This window comes from Xiphias gladius, unplaced genomic scaffold (assembly GCF_016859285.1).
Source record: "Xiphias gladius isolate SHS-SW01 ecotype Sanya breed wild unplaced genomic scaffold, ASM1685928v1 HiC_scaffold_1479, whole genome shotgun sequence".
Classification (NCBI taxonomy): domain Eukaryota; kingdom Metazoa; phylum Chordata; class Actinopteri; order Istiophoriformes; family Xiphiidae; genus Xiphias; species Xiphias gladius.
Genome location: NW_024401809.1, coordinates 154,956 through 175,378, shown reverse-complemented (window position 1 = coordinate 175,378; position 20,423 = coordinate 154,956). Strand labels below are relative to the sequence as shown.

The 20,423-nt window shown below is 38.9% G+C and overlaps 1 protein-coding gene across 1 annotated transcript in view; it reads left to right on the top strand.

Moving 5' to 3' along the window:
* LOC120787484 (voltage-gated potassium channel subunit beta-2-like) overlaps positions 1–20,423 on the top strand; it is a 106,424-nt gene that overhangs the window by 64,890 nt on the left and 21,111 nt on the right. Inside the window, exon 6 of the mRNA XM_040123158.1 lies at positions 15,352–15,396. Within this exon, the coding sequence (XP_039979092.1) occupies positions 15,352–15,396 (45 nt within the window). The remainder of the gene's footprint in view (positions 1–15,351; positions 15,397–20,423) is intronic.

Sequence of the window (20,423 nt, the reverse complement as noted above, 5' to 3'; positions counted from 1 at the left end):
AATGTATGACAATGAGCAAAAAGCAAAAAACTTAGAAGAGCATTTATACCCCGTTAGTGAGTACACAAGGGAGGGGTTGCTGTGTAACTGATCATAGAGATAAAACACACACCTATACATAGTTTCATAATTAATTGGTGAGATAGATTGCAGCTCAGGGATGAAGGACAACTCCCTGGTACCAACTGGTTGATTTTATCCCTGAGGGTCAGGGATAAACTGAACAGCGAGCAATCAGTGAATTCCATAGATAATATAAGTACAGCGTAACAGGTGAATAGTAAAATTTCAATAGTATTAAACTTTTCCATTACATTTCCCCCCTTTGAGCACTTTAATGCTCATTTAAATCAAGCAAAAATTTTAATCATCATGAGTTACTTCAAAATACATTTGTAAAACACACAAAATCCTGGTATAGTTAATATCAGAGAGCAAAAGAATAAGCTGAAGTATAATGTTTCATCTGTCTACAGATCAGTCATTTCATTTTCATCATCATGATAAGGAGGACTCCATCGTGGAATCGGGAAAAGATCAGGAGTCTGTATTTCATCATCATTAACTGGTAGACGAACATATTGCTGCACATCCTCTTACAGTGTCCCCAATCCATCTATTCATCAGGGCTTTTATGCATGTGAGTGTGCCGGTACAGAAACAAAACACAATGCCGAATACAAGTGACACGGGTATCAATATTTGAACCAACATAGCCCCTCACTGTCCTAGTTTATCAGATAACCACTGATTAAACGAGAATCCAGCTGTGTCGGAGGGGCCAAAAGCATCCCTTATCTATTTCAGTTCAGTAATAACACTAGTGATGTTGTCTGAATTTATCATGAATCAGAGTGATGCATATATCTCCTGTGAGGTTAAATTAGGCACACAAGTTTCCTGTGTGGGCTAGGACACAGTCAAGGGCCATCTCATGTGTCAGTAGTGTCAATCTTTGTGATTTATCATTACTTGATAACAACTCAAACCTTTTAATACTTTCATTAGCAAACGCTGACATTGTATATGTGATCTTATCATTGTGGTCTGCAACAAATGTCACTCCCTACCATTACAAAATTTCAATACCCCATTTTTCACCAAGAGAAACACACCAATGATATGATTGTAGATTGTGAAATTGAGCCATCTCACGCTTCTGACAGTGCAGATTAGGCTCTTCACCTCTCAACATTACAAAATTATGGCTATTCAACTTCACAAGAAAACAACATCCGCTCCAGTTACGTGTAAACATTTCCTATGTATAATTACCACATTGCCAATAATTGGAATACATGAATCCTATTCCAAGTCCAACATGATATCTTAGACTATTGTTAGCAATAACTTTATGTTACCAATGTTCATGGTCAGGTTCGGGTATGCAGTGTTGTCCACAGCCATCGACAGTCTTACCTTAGCATACAGCCGAAGTACCATCTGTGCAGTCAGATGCACCTGATGTGATTGTCCCATAAACCGTCCTTTGCTATCATTACACAGACATGTCAAATTATCCAACACTTGTATCTCTGTTGGATCACCCATTGACGTCTGCCTTCAGTCTGGGTATTAAGGTGTACTGTGAATTCTACTGCTTCTCTGGTTGTTTCTTCATGGTCTGCTGCCAGTGACCTAATTGTCAGTATATTACCACTATGGGTCCAGTTCCTGGAACCCTCTGGCTCAGGAAATTTCATGAACGACCACCAGTAGAAATGATTTTCCAGGTTTTCATCTCTGAAAGAATCTGGAAACCCCATGGTTTCCATAGAGAACCAATGTACAGGTTTCATTTTCGCCATAGGAAGTTGTAGACTCATGTTTTGATAGGAGGGTTGCCTTAATAGTATCAATTTGTGGTTTGAGGTTGTCTTTGTCAAGCAGAATAATGGGGATTGTGATGACAAGGGAAATGAGGAAGAGGATGCAAGTTCCCCCTCGCAGCCCACATCCCAGTTGTCTCAGTGCCATCGTACCGTCACCTATTCACCACTCTCGCACTCTATGCCTCAAGGGTACTTTGTTGAAGCTCGGGAGACAAGCGGACCCCAGAGGCTTACCGTCCCTCCCTCACTACACACAAGAGGCAGGTTTGAGTGTGGTGTTTTCACTGAGGCAGATGCGCACTTGGATCAGGAACTCTCTTGCACTGGCCAGCGTGTATCCACATGGCTCTCCCTGAAACCTTCACTGCGGTCTCAGTTGTCAGTAGCGCTTCGTATGGAACATTTCTCCTTTGAGCCTTTCAGTTCTTCCTCCACAGGTCCTTCACCACAATCCAATTGCCAGGTTTCAGGTCATGCAATGGTGTTTCCTCTGGCCTTGGTAGGGCTGCTTTCACCTGCTTGTGAACATCACAAAGCACAGAGGACAGGTTTGCACAATAACGCAACATTTCATCTTCACATTGGCTGTTGCTTGGACCTTTTAACAGGTCCAATTCCTGTGTTGAGTGGTCTGCCAAACAGGATCTCAAAAGGAGTTAAACCATTACGTGATCTTATTCTTGCTCTCATTTGCACCAAAACAATTGGTAATGCTCTTGTCCAAGGCAGTCCCGTGTCATCAGAACATTTTGCAGGTTTGTTTTTGAGGGGACCATTTTCTCTCTGAACAGCACCACCACTGGCTGGATGACAAGCACAGTGGTGTTTTATGTCCATGCCGAAATACTCACCAATGCTCTTCAGAGCAGCACTGACAAATGATCACTGCTGATTTTACCTGGAATTCCCCAACTCGGAAAGATCTTGGTAATTAAAGCCTTATCTACTGCTGCTGTATCCTGTTTAGCTGTTGGGAAAACTTCAACCCATTTAGAAAACATGTCAGTGATAACAAGACAATACTTCTTCCCTTCACTTGGTGTTTACTCAATGAAATCCATTAGTAGATGGTCAAATGGTTTATCCTGTGGGGGGTGAGCTGCTTGGTCTGTCTGGATACCGCTTGCCTATTTGGTTATTAGCAAAAATCACACAAGTTTGAAAACATTAGTGGGAGAAGATAGAGAATCCTTTTGTAAACCAATATCTTTGAATATCATTTAACATCCCCCTTTTCAATAAATGGTCCTTCCCATGTGTCAATTCAGCATAGTGAAGAAAAAGATATTTAGGTAAACAGGGTTTTTTGTTTGGTCCAAACCATACACCATCAGTGTATGTGCAGCCACTTCTCTTTGAAGCTTCCTGTCCAGTAAAAAGGCAGACCCATCAGTAATTCACAGGGTGCTTGGTTGGCCGAGCTGCTTCCCCTGGACTTCTGCTCTCAACTTTTCCTGGCAAATCAGGTTTACACCTTGGCACTGTTCATAGACTTTGGGGCTGATAAACTTTTTGGATGCCCATCTAGCTATGCTGTTAAACATTCTGACAGTTGCCCTGAATGTTTCTATACAGGGCAACACTTTGTATGGTCACCTGCTTGCTTAAGACACTCACTGTTCAGCTCCACTCCATCTGGGCATATCAGGTAGTCACCATGATACACTCTTGTTTCATGTCATTAACTCTCCTCAACTCTTGGTCATTCTGGGATATTCATGGTTGGTATGCCATAACCCACACATCGATTGATCTATGGGTGTTAAATCTGATTGGAGTGATTACTGCCTTAAGTGTACTATGTCCCCAGTGTTTCCTGGACTTGTCTAAAATCCCAACAGTGGGAATAGTGGGATCTGAGGGAGCTGTTTACCAGGTCAATAGCCACTTCTCTACCACCGTACCGGCATTATGACACTGACCTGCTACCGGACATCACCTCAGAAGGGATGCCTTTACTCTCTCTTGGTTCCTGAGACTCAGAACTTGGAAAAATAAATCAGTGAATCCATTGTGGTGGGCTTCATTTGACCATCCCTGTCCCCTCTCAATCCATGGTTTTTGTTCATGGACAAGAAGGACAAATCACTCCGGCCATGAATTGATTATTGAGGTCTCAACGACATCACCATCAAAAACAAGTACTCGATCCCACTCATTTCTTCAGTTTTCGAACTGTTACAAGGGGCAAATGTGTTTGCCAAGCTGGATCTCAGAAACGCTTACCATCTGGTGAGTGTAAGGCCAGGGGATGAGTGGCTGACTGTGTTTAAAATCCCCAATGGACATTGTGAGTATTTGGTGATGCCATTTGGTCTGACTAACGCTCTTGCTGTGTTTCAGGCCCTGGTGAATGGTGTGTTACACGACATATAGAATAAGTGTGTTTTTGTGTATTTGGAGAAGCTCAGGATATCATCCAGATACACAGCAGGTCACCTGGGAGACTGTTCGAGAATCTGCTCTGCAGAGAAATGTGAGTTCCATGTCTCCCAAGTGTTTTTTCTGGGGTTTGTTCTCAATGCAAGTCACAACCAGGTGGATCCAGACAAGGTGAAGGGGGTCTCTGATTGTTGGGTCTCTCACAAACAACTTCAACAGTTCCTGGGGTTTGCCAACTGGCAATTCATTAGGAGCTACAGGTCCATGGCTGCCCCACTCACTCCCCTCACCTCAGTTTACAAGGCATTCTCCTGCTCCATATATTCTCAACAGGCCTTAAACCAGCTCGAGTCTCTGTTATCTTCTGCCCCTATACTCTCTTTTCAAGACCCATCTAAACAGTTCCTGGTGGAGGTTGATGTATCAGATACGAGATTGTTGGCAATCAAGTTGGCATTGTAGGAGTGGAGACACTGGTTGGAGGGGGTGGAGGAGCCGTTTGTGGTCTGGACAGACCGTAAAAACCTTGAATACATCCACCTAGCCAAACGTCAGGCCCGCTGCGTATTGTTCTTTAAAAGCTTTCACTTAATCTGTCCTATCTCCCAGGTTCCAAGAATTTAAAATCTGACACCCTCTCCCAACAGTTCCAATGATAAGAGCATAGCACAGAACCAGAGGAGATCCTACCACAGAACTGTATCATTGGAGCTGTAGCGTACACTACACTCTAAATTTGCACTTGTTGAAAATTGGGGCACCACATTCAATTTAAGGAAAACAGATAAACCAAATTAATCAGTCTTATAATCAGGAGCAGTATGCTCTTCATTCAGGGATCTCTGTCTCTGCTTGAATGAATACACAAGAGCATGACTTGTCTATAATGGAGGTTATTTATTATAGCTAAATGTCTATAAGTAATTGAAAATATGAGGCATTAATAATGAACACATAATGAAGAGGTCAGAATCGAACAGATGAATAAAGTTGATCTTTGAATGACAAACTGAATGCATCACTTCGTTTAGCGAAAGTAAACTGAAGTATTAGTTTCAGGGTGATCAGAGAGCGGCGGAATGCTTGGGGAACAGTCAACTTCCCAAGGATTTAAAATTAAGAATTCAGAGCACTGTCCGACAGCAACAGAAGTAAAGTTTTGCCTACTGTTGCTGCGTTGTCTCCCAGTTGAACCCTTTTCAGTTGGACCTGAATTTGTTTTTTTGTGCCGACTTCCCTCACAGCTCTCCCAGCAAAGTGATGCTCCTTGGGATGCAGCAGTTGCCAAGCAACAGGTGTCAGATTACAGGGCTGCTCTACTTATCTGGCGATCTCATTCATGGGTTGATGGAATGGAGTTAAAGCTAAGACTGATTCTTGCAAGCAGGCAAGTAACTTTAGATGATGCAGCCTCTTCTGGATACCTGGTCCGTTTCACTCATTTTCTCTAACTAAACTCATTAAATAATTTTGAAAGTAATCTTGTTGGCTGGACAACAAGACTTACAGAATACTATCAAAACAAGACTTACTGAAGCACACACAGAAAAAAAAACTTAGGCTCATTCAGTTTGATATTGAGTTACAAACAGAGAATTGTTTCGGCTAAAAATAAAAATATACACAGATTAATAAAGACAAAAAAAAAATGTTGCAGGAAAACCAGTCTAGAAGAGGTAAAAAAAAAGGACTGTGGTGAGCAGTTACAAGAAAATCTCGAGGACAAAAGGCAAAAAGGAAAACCCAAACAAGAGCCAAAAGTAAAGTTAAAAGAACAGCAAAAAGGAAGAGAGTTAAAGTGCCAAAAGTGCACAAAAGAAAGAAGAGCCGATAAGGAAGTGCTTGGAACAAAGGGAAGTCAGCTCTTTTATCAACTCGCAGATTGATTTGGAATTTTTCTTACTCCAGAGAGATAAGGTTAGATCACACACTTCATATTATCCCTATGGCCAATCAACAGTGGTTCTAAACATAATCACATGCAATAGTGTATTAGATAGAACATTAAGGAAACCATATGATTTGAGCAAAGATCTTAATACAGCACATCAAGGCATTGTTCAGAATGATATACAGGACTAATTAGCTTTCAAGATGATTTTTAATACAGATAATAGATCAGCAGGAGTTAAACAACTAATTTGATTGACAGTGTAATAAAATACAATCCTATAACCTAGTCTAATAATATATAAATATACTAAAAATCGCCAAAATTACACAGACCTAACTATCCATGGTCACTAGATGGCAGTGTGGTTACACAGCAAACAATGCATTCAATTTTGCAATGTGTAACTTGGCCATTTCACCACGCAAGGTATGGGAGTTTAACCAATTTCCATAAAAACATTTGCTATATTCTAAAGTAGTTGGGTGCTACAATTTCCAACTGTCACCAAGACAAAAATCCTTTATGAACTATTTATTATACTATTTCTGTGGATTGCCTGGCACGGTCTTTGCATGAAATATTAGTTCTGTCTACTAATGGGTCAATAACTGTGTTGAAGTCACCTCCTTTCATGAATTTGGAAATGTTTGAAATAGAGGAAAAAAATTGTGAAAGAATGAACTGTGTGTAATATTTATGGCTCCACATTACCAATTTTTACTGAGGTATTGTTGATTGATATATTTATGATGATATAATGTCCTTCAGCATCTGTGATGTTGGCGTTATACACAAATGAAATATTTTTTTTATTAAATTACATACTCATCTTTGTTTTGTGTAGTGAATTGAAGAACATTGACTGAAATATACTTTTTGGCACTTTAACTCCCTTCCTTTATTTTTTTTTTAAGTGTAAAGAAGTAAATCCAACCCCTGCAGTAAACAAATTAAAATGAGCATTTCTTCAAATTTTAATGCATCATTACTATTTATTTCATGAACGTAAAAATAAATGAGCAGTAATTGTGGCATGTGCAAAAGTTTGGGCACCCAACTTAGTCAGTAACCCAGCTTGCAAACTTTTTTTAAGTAACTGCCGAAAAGTATTTTGATTGATGAATGAAATTTTCGGCCACTTTTCCTGCAGATCACTTCAAGTTCTGAGACATTTAGTTCTGTCTTACGGACAGATCATGTTTAAGATCTACCCAAAGATTTTCAATGATGGTCAGGGCTGTTCTAAAAGCCTCAGCTTGTGTGTCATGAAGTAGTTCAGGGTGGGTTTTGAGGTCTGCTTTGGAAAATTGTCCTGTTTCAGAAGTCAGCCTCTTTTCACTTTCTTGACTGACATTTTGGAATCCATTCTTCCCTCTTTCTGTGCAATGTTTCCTCTGCCACTGGCTGCCACACAACGCCAAAGCAGAATCTTTTCACCCCCATTTTTAACAGTTGGCAAGGTAGTCTTTTCATCAAATGCTAACCTTTGGTGATTGTACCCAAAGAGGTAAATTTTAACTTCATCTATCCACAGCACTTGTTTCCAAAAGGACTTTGGCCTAACCGGATGTTGCTTTCCAAACCTCAGACATTAACACTGTTTGTGCCTCAATACTGCACAGTGGAATGGTGCACAACCACTCCTTTGTCAGCTAAACCTTCTTGCAGCTCCTTTGCAGTCATAAAGGGTTTGCTTTCTCTTTCTGCCCAGCAGACATGCAGTTTTATCTGAAAGTTTTCTTGGTTGTCCACATCGTGTCTTGACTTCAACAGTTCCCCTTAACTGCCATTTCTTATAACATTTCAGACAGTGGAAAACTGGAAGGGCTTTTATCAGTTTCTTCTTCCCTGTTTTGAATGTTACAATTAGTTTTTTCATTTTCAGATCCTCACTGCTTAGAGGAGCCCGTGGTTGTGGAATGTTACTACAAGGTGTCTTCACACCTTAAGAGAATTTACCATCAGCTGACAATGCTTAATGACAGTTCTTGACCTGCCTTACAAGTCTTAATGAGTCAAACAATGCCCAAAAAGTTAATGAAGTTCTGAGACTTTAGACATAGAAGGGTGCCCAAAGTTTTGTACATGACACAATTATTGTTTTTTTTAAATTATTTTTTTAAGTTCATGAAATAGAAAGTAACTGTGCATTAACATTTGAAAAAAAAGCTTATTTTTAATGTCTGTTTTCTGCAGGGGATCTATGACTTCTTTTCTCTTCAAAAATCAAATAAAATAATAGTAAGATATATGGAATTTGCCCAGGTTGACCAAACTTTTGCATACAATTGTATCTGCTTGCAGTTTAGCCAAGTGATTTACTATTTTTATTTTTATTTATTTTTACTTTCCCCTGAGAACCAACCTGAGATGACTGCTTTCCTTCCTTCATCAGCCGTTTTTGGATTGGGAAGATTTCTTTCCATCATTGAGTCCCCAGTCTATTCCTCTTAATTGTTTCCATCATTTTTGAACTAGTTCTTTGTGTTTGTGTTATTTGTGCTGAAACATGGTGTACACACTGGAATGTGATGTTGTTGACTGTTCTTCTGGGTCATCTGGGATTGGTTCAGGAATGCAGGTGAAAACTAAGGGCCAGATGTACTAAGAAAGTGGTGTTTTGCAAATTTGTGCTGCGGTTTTCACTTAGTTTGCAACTGGTATTTGTTTGTATTTACCAGCTGATTACTACTACTAAGATGGGAGCTCATTACACAGTCAGCTCCTGGACTGATCCTGGTCCTCTGAAGGCCACATCATAGGTAGGATGTCTGTATGATCACTAAACTCAGAAAAGAAATTATAACATAATGATCTTGATTACAAAATATTGACTTTGGCTGAGATTCTGCTCCACCTGAGAAAACTGTTACTACTATTCAAAATATTACCCAGAAAATGATTATATTATAATCTGTAGCATATATGTAGTTCATAATACATTAGGAGGCAAACATGGTAAACAATGACAAGACAAATCAAAGATGCAGTGCCACCAGAGGAAAGAGAAAGATCAGCATAGATCAGCCATTGTCTTCACATTATTGGTGTTTAGCTATTGGAGACACCGTATTTAGATGTAGTAATCCTGCTCATGTGTGGTAGTCTCCTTCTCAGGTCTGCATATGTTGGCAGGGCTGAGAAGTCAATAATGTCAATAATGTTGCATCATGGATTTCATTCATAAACCAAGTTTGAAGTGATACAACTTGTGTTCTTTCTGGCAACATTCAATATGGTGTCAGAAGTAATTTTCCCTGGTTTTTTATGTTATGTTTTATGTTATACTGACATGGATTTTTTTGTTGAATGATGACTCGTCATCCTCGCAATATGGCCCAGCTAGACGGCAAACACAGTTGAGGGATTCTGGAGACCTGAAGGCTGAGCTGAGAAATGGCAGCTATTTAAACAAGAATATGACATTTCCATTGTGGCTGGCACATAAGCCAGCATGTACGCAAGTATATATTCTCCTCAACCTAACAGCATCTTAGCAGTATCAATTGAATGTGTACGCTCTTTTGTGTGTGTGGAAGAAGGTAGCGGCCCTGGCAAGGGAGGATGCATTCTTACGCCGGTGGAGTCCAAGAAGGAACCTCAAGAGAATATTCTGGCAGTGTCTGGCAGCAGACACAAAGTTTAACACAAAATCAAAAGGCTGCTGAGACTATTGGACTTAAAGATTAAGGCTTTTGCCTTTTGCTGGAATTTTTGAGATCTTTATGAGGAACATATCAGAGACAGACTGGTCAGTGGTATAAATAATGAAAAATTTGAGAGAAATCCTACTGCACCACAATGAATAAACATTAGCTAAGGCTAATCCCCTCTGTCAAATTGTAGGGGTGTAAGGTAAACTGTTTCCCGGAGAATTTGAACAGTTGGTTTGGACCAAAAATACTTTTATTCTTTACTCAGATCATACTTTTACATACATCTGATCTATTCTGCTCTTCTTACGACCTTAAGGGCTGTTGGTGGTTGTCAGCAGCACCTGAAATAGTCCTTTTCACCTAGGAGACAGAGACACATTCCTCAGAGTGTGAAGGAAATTTTTGCTTTTTCATTTTTTGCTAAATTGTACACAAATTTACTTTTAATCTCAGCTGTGGACTGGTTATTAACCATATTTTCAACATTCACATTAAAACATTAAAAATACAAACATACAGATCAATAAACAATGCTGCAGCATCAAAGGGTCTCCATTCTCTTCTATTCCATTTTAGCACCACATCAGTGGTGGCAATGTTGAGACTTTTTAAGATAAAAACTCGGAAAGTATTTTGCCTGAGTGTACATTGTACCAAATGGCACCTGGGCTTCTAAGGCCATCAAGGCACAACAGAACCTCTTTTCCCAGCAGACACGATCTCAGCACCAGTCTTGAGAACACTCAGATAAGCATTTTTCAGCCACCTCAAAACGTCTTCCCTAGGGTGTAACTTCACTGTTGGTATTAACTTTGTCAGGTGCAATTCAAAGTTGCCCTGGAAACAACCCCTTTTGGTAGTGCTGTAGGGTTTAAAAATACCACAGTCATTTCTTTCAAACTGATTAATCAACTACTGACTTCAAATTTAACTTAACACATTTAAGTTATGTATAACCTGTTTAAGATTAAAAACACATTGAGTCAAACCACACCTTAACTCACTTGACTCCTCTCTTTTTTTGCCTCAGATCAAACGTATCCATTTTGATTGAACAACTACTGGGAAGCCTGTATTGCAATTTTACCCGCAGCAACACTCCCAAAGAAATCAGCCAGGAGGTCCACTGCATGTACAGTGCAGATGACACTCCCCTAACAAAGATCTCTGACTTTTTTCAAGCCTAAGATGTTCACAGCCAATTTACAGCAAATAAACACAGTTTCTTTATGATCCCATCAAAAACAGACATGGCAAGGCAAAAGCAAAGAAAAAAAAAAAAAATGCACTTACCAGTCTTCTTCTGTTGGGATCCTGTTCATGATGCTAATTTGTGATGGAAATCTTTTGAAGGAAGGAGTTCTCAGGAGACTTAAGATGTCTTAAGCAAAAGCATTTCTTGAAAGCTTGATGCATAAAGGAGAAAAGAGATGAGAAGTACAATATTGGCAATTTAACTAGTGTAGTGTCACCCCTAATCTGCTGGCTGTCCTTGGAAGGGTATATTTAAACCCATGCATCCTCACATGGCACAGATTTACATGTAGCAAAGTATATGTCCATAAAAAGTTATTATGTCCTCTAATTACATCACTTACATACATGTGTAAAGATTTTATTGGATTCCTAAATGTAATCATTAAGTTATGCTTACCCTGTAACCTTGGTTGGTATGGCCACTGCTGATGGAACGGAGCAGCTGTTAGCTATAGTGACCTGTGAATAACCTTATGTGTAGACACTTACTGAACAAGAGACTACAAACTTAATGAAAGAAAATAGACTAACTTATTAGATATTAGATAATTTATTATTATCTGATGACTGCTACACCAGAACCTACCCAATGAATTCAGTTGAGTCCTTGCAGTATATAGGTATTGCTAAATACATTGCGAAAATAATCAGTGAAGAATACCTCCCACAGAGCTGAACTTCACAACACTGTTGTGTATTACTTATTTGCAGATTTATGTGAAATCAGACTTTGACTACGAAGTACAACAAGTACAACATCGGCCGAAATCAATTGTTCCAATCCTTTGGGAAACAGTGTTTTTCTTTAACCCTACACCCCTACTGTACTAGCCAAAACTATGGTATATACTCAGCCATGGTTTGGTGATATGTCCATAGGATCAGATAAAGTGAAAGTACAACGTGTTCAGTGCCCTTTGACAGTATACACACACACCTTTGCAAGACTGTTCAGTCAATCTACCCCAAGTTGCAGTATATGACTTGCGAGATGTTTTCTTGTGTTTCTGAGGAGTAGGGACAATACAGGACAAAGACTTAGGACAAAGTAAGTGCAACACAGTAGTGGACGTCTCCCTAAAACAATCCTCCCTATCTGAAAATTCTATCTATTTCGCAGTGATAAAACCTATTGTTGTGTGTCTTATGATGGTCGACATGGTACGTGCTTTTCAACATATGTAATTCCTTTGATCAGGAAGGTAGACTCTACAGAAATAGTTGCATTGTATTCTCCATTTCACAGACACTGGAGGGAAATTTCACCAAATCAAGTTTCCAGTATCTTTCAATCATGGTACCCAATAGGAATTCCAATCCTTGTCTAAAGTTGTAGAGAAACACCTTAATGCTACCAGGAGAGCTATGTTAGCTGAGCAGAAAGAGCTGCAAGAAGTTAAAAATGTAGCCTTATAGAACCACTTGATCTAACCACTTGGCACTTGATCTAATGTTAGAGTTTCAGGGAGGAACATGTAAAGTTAATGATACTAAATGTTGTTCCTACATCTCAGACACAACAGCAGAAGTTATGGATATTGTTCATCACACAGCAACGGATATCAAGGAGCTACATAATACTCACGGACTCATCATAGCCATCCTGATCATGTAAATGCAGATGAAACAGCTGATGATAATCCAGCAGACCCAGGGCTGGAGCTGTGGGGAACATGTACATCACTCATGAAAGGCTTTGTACATATCCTCTGTCCATTGCACAGCGGGAGTAGCCCAATGCACTACGACTGCAGGCAGAAAAGCAAAGCACCATATTGAGCCATCCCCAGAAACAAAAGCATCTCTTTCTTAGCCTAAGTTTGCAGCACGTTGTTCAAGATTTTAACTGTTTGCGGTGACAGGAAACGCTGTCCATTCTTCAGATCATTTCTCAAGAATGTCACTTTAGGCAGACAAAACTGCAACTTAAACAAAGAAGTTCTGTGACTACACTCAGCCAGTTTTTTCAGGAGCAAGATAAGAGTCAGAATGACAAGCTTCTTTTGTTGGAATAGCTATCAACAAGTCATCAGCATATTATAGCAGGGTGCTATAATAATACAACTTGTCTTATCTCTGCCAACATCGAACAATTAGGTTTACCATCAACTGGGTAAAAAGTTTCCTAATACCTCTCTCTGATTATTTGAATTCTATTTATCTCAGCTCTTCTCCTCCATTTAAATTCAGTTCAATTTAATTCAAATTTATGTATATAGCATTAAATCATAACAGACATTATGTCAGGGCACTTTTCATATGGAGCAGGTCTAGACCGTACTCTTTATAGTTATATTTACAGAGACCCAACATTCCCCCATAAGCAACCATTTGGCAAGAGTGGCAAAGAAAGACTGCCTTTTAACAGGTAGAAAGCTTGAACAGAACCCGGGTCATGGTGGGCGGCCATCTGTCTCAACCAATTAGGTTGAAAGAGAAGGGAGGGAAGAGAGCCGGGGGGGAGCAGGAGGAAAGAACATGGTACAATGCAGGTTCCACATAAAGATGTATAATAATAATAATAATCAGACTAATAATACAAGTAATAATTATAATAATCTGCAGCTCCAGAAGCAGAAAATACCTGCAGAAAGCGACAGGAGGAGAGAAGAGAGATACGAGAAAGCGCAAAACTACGAAGAGAGAAGAAGCCAAGCTAGTAACAGGCATTGATAGGATAAGAATATATATGGATGGTGAGGGAGAGGAGGAGAGGAGAGCTTGGTGCATCATGGGAAGTCCCCCAGCAGGCCAATAGTAGTGTAACTAGGGGATAGCTCAGAACAACCCTGAGCCAACCCCAACTATAAGCTTTATCAAAAAGGAAGGTTTTAAGCCTACTCTTAAACATGGAGAAGGTATCTTCCTCAAACCATGAAAGGCTATGTAGGTGAGGAGGAGGATTTTGAATTCTATTCTGGATTACAGGAAGCCAATGCAGTGATGCTTACACAGGAGAAATATGATCTCTTTTTCTCCTAGTTCCTGTTAGTACTCACAATGCAGCATTTTGGGTCAGGTGGAGAGTATTTACAGACTTGTTGGGACAGCCTGATAATAAGGAATTACAATAATCCAGCCTAGAAGTAACAAAAGCATGGACTAGTTTTTCTGCATCTTTCTGAGAAAGGATGTGCCTGATTTTTGCAAAGTTACGTAGGTGGAAAAAGGACGTCCTTGAAGTTTGTTTTATTTGGGAGTTAAAGGACATATCCTGATCAAAGAGAATTCCGAGATTCCAAACACTGGTGCTGGAGGCCAGGGCAGTGCCATTTAAACTAACTATCTAGTATCATGTGTTCCTGAGGTGTAGGGGCCTAGTACAATAACTTCAGTTTTATCTGAATTAAACTGCAGAAAGTTGCTGGTCATCCAGGTCTTTATGTCCCTAAGGCATGCTTGAAGTGCATGAAGTTTAGCTAAGTGATTGGTATCATCAGGCTACATTGACAAGTACAATTGGGTATCATCTGTTTAACAATATAAGTTTATGGAGTGTTTCCTAATAATATTGCCTAAAGGAAGCATATGTAGGGTGAATAGAACTGGTCAAGCACAGAACCTTGTGGAACTCCTTGACTACCTTTTGAGTATATGGAGGATTTATCGTTAGCATGCACTAAATGAAATTGATCTAATAAATAGGATTTAATTTCCAGAAAGCCCAAGTGCCCTCCCAAAAAGATGATGATATTTCCAAAATTTCTTCATCTATTTCAAAATGTAACTTTCTTAAGTCCTCTTATTTTAGAGCATTTAATCATGCCAAACACAAAGGGCAAACTGGGATGTTTGTGTGGGGTTTGTAAAGTTCAAGGAGTTAACAGTTTGAATATCTAAAAACTGGGAGTAAGGAAATTGGTTCTTTGAATCTGATGAGTTTTGTGATGAGGGGATGAAGAGGATCAAAGACTGTTCCATTATTGCAAGACTTCAGCTAGTACACTAAGGTCACACATCATTTTAATTTTTCAAAGACCAAACTTGACGGCAAATGGATCTTCCCATTGGTTTCAGCTATTTGTGACAAATATAAATTAGGTGAGGGGACCCTGATCCTTTCTGGACTTACTCCAAAGTTAAAAACAATTGGAAAGGAAATATTTCATTTACTTATTATAAATGAAATACTAGTATAAATATTGGGAGACAAATCGACCTTGACTTTGACCCTCCTACTAGATTTTAGTTTTTGTGTCGAATTAGGCAATGTGCTTGTTAATAAATTATAATTTTTTTAATCACTGAAATATATTGTTTCCAGGTGTCATTTGAGAGAATGAAACTCCCACAGTCTGATTTCTATGTTTATATATGTTCTCACATGCAGGCGTTCCAGTTTAGTCATCACCACCAAAATCTTCTGGGGCGGAAAGTATGTATTATCTTTTTCTTCCCTTCTCTCTCTCTCTGTCTCTCTTTCCTTGTTTCTCTCTTTCTATGATTCCAGTGAATTAGACAGACTCCCTACTAGCCATAAGCTAAGGTATTAGCAGGAGGCACTTAGAAGGAGGAACCGTTATTGCAAGGATTATTGCATTCTAGGCCATTTTATTACTCTTTAATAGAAATCCAAAGGGAAACTTTTATCAGAACTGCAGACTGATGAATTAATATCATGTTTCTGCAACACAGAAACTATTGTGACCCAGGTAAAGGGACATATACATTATTATGCTAGCAGAGCTCAAAGAGAGTTGGAGACAAATAAAGAGGCTTAAAACAACACCAAATAGTAACCGTATGGCCCTTTCCAATAAGTGGAAGTTTGTTTAGGAATGCCAGAACTTGCATTCCAGAACCAGTTTCCAGTTTTGGTTTCAAGCCATTGTTTGTGATCCTCCAAAAGTCCTTGCTCTGAACCTGCTACTTTCTGTTGGGCCAGAAATAATTTGGGTGAGTCCTGTTGTATTAAATGTTGATGATGAGTCAAACACAAGCCTTTCGACTGTTTCAATATGTGTATATCATTCATACAGACTACAACCAAGCAGTGGGTTTTGCTCGTCTTAATAACATGATTTGGTATGGGTTTTTTAAATTTATTTTGCCATTCATCTGGGGACAGAGAGTACACCGTATAGTAAACAGAAAAAAACCATTACATTTTTCAACCAGTCAGAAATAATAACAAAAATGTTTACAAGACCTAGCACCAACACACTGAGGAAGATACAAAGGAGGGATGGATCTTTGTGTCATACACTGTGGCAGTGCAGAATACATAAAATAACCTCTTCGTATTACTTTGTAATTATTATTACAAAGTAATATTACATTACTTTGTTTGTTTGGGTGACGTTAAACTATTTACAGCTAATTACATCAACTGCCTACCAGGGTTGAAATTTTCTGTAATGCAGCTAAGTGAGGCAAAGGTGAATGACCAATACTGCACAAAGGGCATTACAATACCTGCACTTGTTCTTCCCTTGTAGGGAAAGGTAGTGAACACTTCACACGTCATGCCCTTAGTCCCTATGTTCCTACAATCTGAAGCACATAAACCATTGGCACAGAAAGGAACACATCCATTAGGCCTTGTCCTCATTATCCTTCACCTGTGGCTTTCAACAACACTGCTGTGGACCTGCTGCCTCTTTCCTTAATCTCACTGCCATTTTCTTCACAACCTTTCTAAAGTATTCTAGGTCAGAGGTTTTTTCTGCTTTTTCTGTGAAAACTCCTTGTGAATAATATAACCATTTATAACAACAATGTCAACAAAATGCAGATACGGCTTCTTCTAATTGATAATCTGTATTTTTGCAAACACCAGATTGGACAGCTGTTATGCAGAGATGTTGACAACTGAAATTATTTTGAGTAATACAGCTGTCCTTAGAATGAGGCCTGAGCTTTATCAAGTCTGTCAGGACACATTTTGAACATAACTATTGGTCAGCCAATTATTTAATAATACCAATACAGGTGTGTATTACAAACCCTGCATTCTTGGCCACTGAACAAAATATCCTGGTAAACTCCCTCCCCGCATTATTATTTGCAGAGAAGGTTCCCCTCTCACTCTAATAAAAGATAACTTCATGAGTAGAAATTCCCTAAAAAATTGGTAACAAATAAGAAAAGCACGTGCCTTCCCAGGGACCAGTATTTTTTTTTTCTCCCATAATATGCTTTCTCCCTGTCAAACTCAGATAATGCTTCCTTAATATGGAAACAAGGACAAGGAATTGTCACTATGGGGGATTTATACACTCACCTAGCACTTTATTAGAATACCTGTAAACTTGCATTTTCATACATTTATCCAATCAGCCAATAATGTGGCAGAAGTGCGATGTATAAAGATACAGATACAGGTCAGGAGCTTCAATTAATTCACAACAAACATCAGAATGGGGAAAAAATTGTGAACTCAGTGACTTTGACCGTGGCATGATTGTTGGTGCCAAACGGGTGATTTGAGTATTTCTGCAACTGCTGATCTCCCAGGATTTTCACATAAACTCAGAGTTTACTCAAAATTGTGAAAACAAAAACAAAAACATCCAATGAGCAGTTTCTGTTCTGCGAACAGAAATGCCTTGTTGATGAGAGAGGTCAGAGGAGAAACGCCAGACTGGTTGACAGAAAGGCTGCAGTAACTCAGATAACCATTCTTTACAACTGTAGTGAGCAGAATAGCATCTCAGAATGAACAACACATCAGACCTTGAGGTGGATGGGCCAAGAACAGAAATTTGAGGCTGCAGTGGGAACAGACTTCCCAAAAATGTACAGGTGAAGGTTGGAAAACTGTAGCCTGGTCTGTTGAATCTCAAGTTCTGCTGAAGCACGCAGATGGCAGGGGTTGGAATTAGGTGTGAACAGCATGAATTCATGGACCCAACCTACCTTGTATCAACAGTCCAGGCTGGTGGTGGTGGTGTAATGGTGTGGGGAATGTTTTCTTGGCACAATTTACACATCTTCTAATGGCTACTTCCAGCATGATAATGCAACATGTCATAAAGCAAACTGGTTTCATGAACATAACAATGAGTTAGGTGTACTTCAGTGGCTTCCCCAGTCACTAGATCTGAATCCAATAGAACACTTTTGGAATGTGGTAGAATGGGTGATTGGCAGCATGAATGTGCAGCTGACAAATCTGCAGAAAATGATGTGATGCATTTGTGTCAACATGGAATCTTTCCAACATCTTGTTGAATCGATTCCACGAAGAGCTGAGGCTGTTTTTAAAGAACAGGGAGGCCTTACCCAGTATTAGTATGGTGTAGTGTATATGAATATTATATTTGCCTCATTCACTCAGTTCAGACTTGAATTTAGTTTATCACCCACCCACTTTTTTTTTTGCTATCTACAAATTAGAAATTATATGTTACAATGAATTCCAAATTTTTATATAAACCTAATCAGTTTCATTTTTGTATTGCTGATCGTATCCACTTTTCTCCCTTGAATTATATTATACAAGATATTCTGTCAGGACGTCCCACTACAGACATGACAATGGGTCCATGTCTGAAATAGAACAATGAGATGTAGGGGATAACTTGCATGTGGATAACTTACCATCAGTGTTTATATATACCTTTGTTTGGTTTGTGTATTTTATACATTTTTTTTTGCATGGATATGGGTGGTTTTGGGTATGGCTTTCGAGGTGTAGGACTTTATTATGCTATGATTTTTTTCTTTTTCCGTGATGACTGACAAGCTATAAATAAAATAAAGGAAAAAAAGAAAAAAAGGAATGCTTTACTTTAAGCTTTACTTCACAAAACTGTAATGTAGTTGTAAGATGATGTAGTTATTATTATTTATGTATCTACAAAGAACTATAACCCATTATACCCATAACTGGAGACCCACTTGCATGAATTACAAAAAGCAATGAATGACAATTTAGTGAAACACTGTTGTAATCATATAAAATATGTCTTCATAGGAGAAGTTAGAACTGTTGGCAAATTTTGTACATTAACGGACACTTAAAATGTCTTATAGCTCCATATACCGTATTACAAAACCATATATTAATTGTTTGTATACTGCTTATTAATACTAGACTAGTAGATTAAAAAGTATATACGTACATCCTGTAAAGTAAATTCCTGTAAAGTATATATGCTTGAGAAAACTGTAAAGTCAAGGAAATACTAAACATGACTATTTAGTCATGGGGAAACTGCATGTGTGCATCGGGACCACATGCATTCATACATCTTTTGTGTTTTGTCTTGTAGCTACTACTATAGTGAGTTTCATTTGTGCTGTAAGATCACAAACGTGATCCAAAGCATATTTTATGTGTCGTCTATTTTCTTCCGATTTATCCGCGTAAATAAAATGTATAATTTAGCCTGTGTACACCATCACAATGGATTTTAAATGAAGCCATCACCAGATTATACTTTGACAGAAAACATTAAAACTAGTACATACTTTGGACAGATGAAACCAAGAGTAACTTGTACCAGAATGATGGGAAATAGAAGAGTATGGAGAAGGAAAAGAACGGCGTATGATCCAAAGCATACCACATCATCTGTCAAACATGTTGGAGGCAGTGTTATGGCATGGGCATGTATGGTTGGCAATGGAACTGGGTCACTGGTGTTTATTGATGGTGTAACTGCTGATAGAAGTAGCAGGATAAATTCTGAAAGGGCTATACTATCTGCTCAGATTCCGCCAAATGCTGCAAAAGCGACAGGACGTGCTTCACAACACAGATGGATAATGACCCAAAACATGGAATATTATAATTGGTTGTAATTTTTTTGTCCAATTCATTTCGAGCATCTGAAAATTAGGAACTATTTATAAAAATGGCTGTAATTCCTAAGCAGTAATGCGATATTTTTGTTAAACCCCTTGAATTACAGCTGAAAGTGTACACTTCAGTCACATCATGATGGCTTTGTTTCAAACCCATTGTTGTGGTGTACAGAGGCACAAAATTACAAACACTGTTCCACTGTCCAAATATTTATGGACCTAACTGTGGACTTAACTGAAAATCTATCATTTATAAAAGTATCCAGATACATCCTGTTTGCTTGAATTATCCTTGAGAAGTGTCTAGAACTTGAGTGGAGTCCACCTGTGGCAAATTCAATTGATTGGAGATAGTTTACACAGACACACACCTGTGTATATAAGGTCCGACAACTCACACTGCATTTCAGGACAAAAACCACGAAAGCCATGAAATCCAAGAAAGTCACCGTAGACTGCCACAGTAAAATTGTGGCAAGGCATAGATTAGGGAAAGGGTATAAAACCATTTCTAAAGCTCTGAGTGTTCCAAGGAGCAAAGTGTCCTCAATAATTCTGAAATGAGAGAAGTTTGGGAAAACTAAGATTTTTCCTAGAGTTGTCCATCTGGCCAAACTGAGTAACTGGCCAATAAGGGTCTCAGTCAGGGAA